The 5,570-nt window shown below is 37.2% G+C and overlaps 1 protein-coding gene across 1 annotated transcript; it reads left to right on the forward strand.

The window, feature by feature from the left end:
* Positions 1 to 2,528: 2,528 nt before the first annotated feature.
* Positions 2,529 to 4,186, forward strand: LOC143882152 (pathogenesis-related protein 1-like). The gene is made up of 2 exons (XM_077385596.1): positions 2,529 to 2,816; positions 3,646 to 4,186. The coding sequence occupies exons 1-2, from the start codon at positions 2,636 to 2,638 to the stop codon at positions 3,942 to 3,944; spliced, it is 480 nt and encodes a 159-aa protein (XP_077241711.1). The 5' UTR covers positions 2,529 to 2,635; the 3' UTR covers positions 3,945 to 4,186.
* The last annotated feature ends 1,384 nt before the right edge of the window (positions 4,187 to 5,570 follow it).

Consider the following 5,570-nt stretch of genomic DNA (forward strand, 5'->3'; position numbering starts at 1 on the left):
ATACATTTGATGGGCCCTCACATAGATAGGATGTGCCCAAAAAATCAGCTTCATAGGATCATCCTAATCCTTCGAACCGTGGAGGCAAAAAATTGACAGATTTGTGAAGGTTTATACACCTCCATTTTACCTCCACAAATCGTAGGGCTGGGATGATCCTATGGAGCTGATTTTTTGTGGACACTCCATCTATGTGAGGGCCAATCAAATGAATGGTTTGGATCACCCAAACAATATGCCCTCCACTGTATTTTAAGCTAGTGTGTAGATAACTTATTTACACTTGTGTGTAGAAACCGTATATATATATATATATATATATATATATATATATATATATATATATGAGGAAAATGATTGTACGCTCGAGTGTACCTAACCTTAGGTACGCTCGAGTGCCAAATCACATGGGTCCCACATTTTTTTTGGTCATCTGAACCATTCATTTGCAAGGCCCCATCATAGATAGGGTGTGTACAAAAAATCAGCACCATTGAATCATCTTAACCCCTCCAAAACTGGAGGGCAAAATGGGCAGATTTGTGGACAAACAGTGTCTGTCCATTTTGACCTCCACAAATGGATGGGTTAGGATGATCCTATGGAGCTGATTTTTGGTATGCACCCTATCTATGATGGGGCCTTGCAAATGAATGGTTTAGATGACCAAAAAAAAATGTGAGACCCATGTGATTTGGCACTCGAGCGTACCTAAGGTTAGGTACACTCGAGCGTACAATCCTTTTCCTATATATATATATATATAGGCTGCTGATATTTTCACTGCCTTGTTTTGAAAATGGGGTGAACTATCCCTTTCTTTTATTATTTAACCAGTTGTCAAAGGTTATAACAATTCCCAAAAAACTCTTTGTAGCCAATTTAAAAGGAAAAGACGTGTTGAGTTTGCCCCATTATCAAACCATGGTAGTGCGAATATCAGTTGCCTATATATGCACACACATATATTGATTCACATGTTTTTTTAAAATCAAATTGTATTCAAGGACTCCACCCAAGAATTGTATTTTACTTATATTTCTAATTATTGCTAATGCTGGCTCTTTTTCTTTGGAAAATTTCTTTTTTGATAATTTATGTGTAGTTATAACGTTTGTTGTTGTCGGTGAGCTTGTTGTCCTACTATTAGCCTATCTGAGTGCATATAAAAATTAAAAAAAATGAATATGAACATGGAATTGCAAGTAAATAACAACATAAGCATCGGCGTAGGTTGCCTAGGTGTTGCATGTTGATGGCAAGATTGGTGATGACTGATGAGACAGCGCACTGTTGATGGCATGATTGGCCCTGTGACAGTGCACTGTCTCAGGGATTTCCAGACAATGGTTGATTCGGTGCTGTGGCTACGTGTGTGGCTTCTTGGTGCTGTGCAAGATGAGATCCCAACATTGTTCATTGAATGATAATGCCTCCATAACACGCTCGTTTTCACACTCGGGAATTGACCAGAGGATTTGGACACGACTCTAACATACTATGAGAGTCCATTAGTATGAGAAGGACAAGAGAACCTAACCGGATCAACTCGCATGACTTTACCAAGATTTAGATGGTCCCAATTGTCTGACTAATATCTTGCAGAGAAAAATTGCAGCACCCGGAGTTCAATTTCTAACTTTGGTAGGCTATAAATGCTTTAATAATCTAGAAGTCAGGACGTGGACCCAACTCATGCTTTTCAAAGTATGTCATATGTTCCCCTTTCATCTATAGAAAATCTTAGCTAATAAAAGAGAGGTATTCTAAACTGAAGGGTGCCCTTGTAGAAATGGGGTGAAAGGCGCCGCAAGGAGCAGATGTGCATTTATAATGGCTGAAATTCAAAGTGCATTAAATGCATAACCGACCCTTGTAGCCAATGGGGGCGCCCTTTCTCCCCATTTCTGAGAGGGCGTCCTTAAGTTTAGAATACTTCAGTAAAAGATTATCTTTAAATAATTAAGTGGGAAGACAGACATGTTATCCTTAACACAAATAGATAGATTATAAGTCTGCCCCACCTGGTTTCCACACACACCCCTCTTAGTCGAATTATGTCAAACGATAAAAGAGCTGGGTAGTCATAAGACTAGTACAATGGTAGCATAATAGAAAAAGGGGTAAAATTTATCATCATCTTTCACATGGTATAGACGACCTTTATGTCTTCATGCAGGTAAAAACAAGGATAAGAATCGAATAAGGTTTTGTTTTATAATGCAGTTAAAAACAAAGGTAAGTATCGAATAAGGTTTTGTTTAATCGAACCGGTCTCCATTGACGGAGTTGATTATGGAGAGTAGATGTCTCTACTCTCCACTTGTCCTGAAAACTACAAGCACTAGTGTTTTGAAATTTGGGGTGCTCTTATCTTTATTTTGACAAAGTCATCTCTTAGAAATTAATGCATTCTACCATATGCACCAACACTCATCCTATATTCAAAACCACAGAGACTTTTGTACCGTATGAAAACTTTCAATAGATGGGATGAGGATAAAAATGGACTACACCCCACTTGTCCTTCAACTAATCTATAAATATCATCTCCCAGTTCATCCCCTCGCTCAACAACCTCTTTCATTATCATCTTCTCCTATATCAATTCCTTGTGTTTATATTTACTAGAACCATGGTTGTTGGGAGCTACACCGATGAGGTCACTTACACTTTCCCTGCTGCAAGGCTATGGAAGGCAAGCTGTGACATGCACAACCTACTCCCTAAGGCCGTTCCTGAATTCATAACAAGCATCGAGGTCCTTGAAGGAAATGGGGGTGTTGGCACCGTGAAGAAGTTCAACTTCTCTGAAGGTTTGGCAACATCATTGTTAGGAAATATTTTAAATTTTATGAAAGGGTGGCCCAGTGCACGAGACTCCTGCCATTGTGGGGTCTGTGGAGGGCTAGATGTACGGTGGAGCAACCTTACCGTTTGCGCCAAGGCTCACCCTCATTTTAAATTTTATGAATGGATATCTAAAATTATCCTTTCCTTTGTTCGATTTTTTTTAAAGGCCCATTAAGATATATTGCTTTGGTAATTCACTTTCTTTTTGTTTGATTTGGAGGAGAAATTATATGATGAGTGGGCGGACATGCTCACCCTTGATATTTGATCCAACACCAGCTTTTTAAAGACAGCGGCTGTTGGATCAAATATCAAGGGCCATACCCCCAACACAAGCATTTCCACCCATTTAGCATGTAAAATCTCGCTTTCGAGAAGGTTTTATATGGTGTGCGGCCGTATGGTCCTGTATTTTTTAAAATATACTGTACGGACCACTCCATTGGATGATCCAAACCCTCCATTTGTAAGGTCACAACGTAAATAGGTTGTGCCCTATAAATCATTTCCATAGGATGATCCAAAGCCTCTGATCTATAGAGGGACTGCACATTAGGGAAAACTCCATAGATCAAAGGGTTAGGATCACCCGATGGAAATTAAATGATTTCTTGGGCACAACCTATTTACGTTGTGGCCCAACAAATGGACGGTTTGGAACATTGATGGAGTGGGCCCTACAGTACTTTATTAAAAATACTGGAGTACTATGAAGACACTGTTTTTAAGCTAGAGGTTTATTAATCAGATAGGGGATTAGCAATAGACTAATATTCTTGTGTTAATTTGTAGCTGTTAAGGACTTTAGTTACATGAAGGATCGCATCGATGTCCTCAACGATGAGAGCTACGAGTTCAAATACACTGTCACTGAAGGGGGAATTGTTGGTTTAATTGTGAAATGGTACTCTTTTTACATGAAGTTGGAGCCTACTGGAGATGGAAGTTGTGTGGGAAAGGTGAAAGTTGAGTATGAGACTCTTGATGGCGAGCTGACCCACGATCAGATTGCTAAGATGAAGGAAGGCAATGAGGGAATGGTGAAGGCCGTCCAAGCATACCTGCAAGCCAACCCTGATGTTTATGTCTAGATTCGAGATGTGGACTAAGACAAGTTATAGTAGCTATGCTTTGGGGTCTCGAAAACCTATATTCTATGTGAGAAAGAGAGAAAGCAGTGTTGTTTTAATTATATGTATGTATCGTTTCCCTGGTGATGGTTTTCTGCTAATAAAATGGTCAATAAAATGTAGTGATGCCTATCAAGATTTTGTGGTTCGGTGTTTAGATTTGTTAATATATATGGATACTGAAAAGTACTTTGGAAGGCTGACATTTGTTTTTTTTTACCTTTGCATTACCATCCTTAAAGCTGTTACTTTCACTCGGATAAATTTCTCTTGTGGCCCAGTTTCTTTCTATCTAAAATGGGGGTAAAACAAATTTTACACTAATTTTCCACTTAAAATTGAGCGTAAAATTTGGTATACTCAATTTATGTTGAACAAAACTAAAAACTACACCGAATTTATGAAATTTATAGCCCATCTAAGATTTCGAAGTCTAGTTTATAATGAAGGAAATAACGACACTGAAAAATTTCAAGTATTTTGAGAGTTATGACAAAAATGGTGAAACTAGTCTAATTTTGACGAACTGGGTGAATTCAACTCCAAATTTAGTGAAATTTACCCCCAATCGAATGACTCTCAAAACACTTGAAAATTTTCAATGACATTTCCTTTGTTTGAAACTAGACTTTGAACGACCATAACTCAGTGAACTCAACTCTGAATTTAGTGAAATTTATACCTAAGTGAAGATTTCAAAAAAGAGAAACGTCAGTGAAAACTTCCAATATTTTGAGAGTTATGACGCCAGTGGTGAAACTCGTCTGTTTTTGGTGAACTAATTTCTAGGAGCTCTGATTGAATTATCATAACTAAGTCAACTCAACTCTGAATTCCATGAAATTTGCACATAATCGTAGATTTCAAAGCCTAGTTTCAAACAAAAGAAATGTCATTAAAAAATGCAAAGTGTTTTGCAAATTATGATGGAAAAGGTGAAACTCATCTGTATTTGGCGAACTAATTTCTAGCCTAACTATGATTGAACGACCATAACTCGGTCAATTAAACTCCGAATTTAGTGAAATTTATATCCATTCGAAGATTTTGAAGCCTAGTTTACAATGCAAGAAAAAATACTGAAAAATTCAAAGTATTTTGAAAGTTACGGAAATGGTGAAACTCGTCTGTTTTCAACGAACTGATTTCATGCATAACTCAGACTGAACGACTATAACTCAATCAATTAAACTTCGAATTTAGTGAAATTTTCACTTAATCGAAGATTCAAAGTCTCATTTCAAATAAAAGAAATGTCAATGAAAATTTTCAAGCATTTTTAGAGTTATGAGAGATATGGTAAAACTCATCGTTTTCGACGAACTAATTTCTCACCTAACTCTGATTAAATGACTATTACTTAGTCAATTCAACTTCGAATCAGTGAAATTTACACCCAATCGAAAATTTTAAAAACCAATTGTATGGCCATGAGAGTGGCTTTGAAAGCTTGCTCAACCTTCCTTGAATGTGAACCTTCGATTGTCCAGTTTACAACGGAAGAAACCATACTGAAAAATTCTTGAAAGCAATTTTTTAATGGAATTTTTTTCGATTGAAAGTTTTTTATTGAAATTTTTTTTCATT

This window comes from Tasmannia lanceolata, unplaced genomic scaffold (genome assembly GCF_043159265.1).
Source record: "Tasmannia lanceolata isolate RefF3 unplaced genomic scaffold, GAP_Taslan_0.1 ptg000007l, whole genome shotgun sequence".
NCBI lineage: Eukaryota > Viridiplantae > Streptophyta > Magnoliopsida > Canellales > Winteraceae > Tasmannia > Tasmannia lanceolata.

What these genes read in the sequence shown, in the direction of transcription:
- LOC143882152 (XM_077385596.1), top strand. Translation starts at nt 2,636, where the DNA reads ATGGTTGTTGGGAGCTACACCGATGAGGTCACTTACACTTTCCCTGCT. An exon ending in GAAGTTCAACTTCTCTGAAG is followed by an intron (nt 2,817 to 3,645) that starts GTTTGGCAACAT and finishes GTTAATTTGTAG; the next exon opens with CTGTTAAGGACTTTAGTTAC.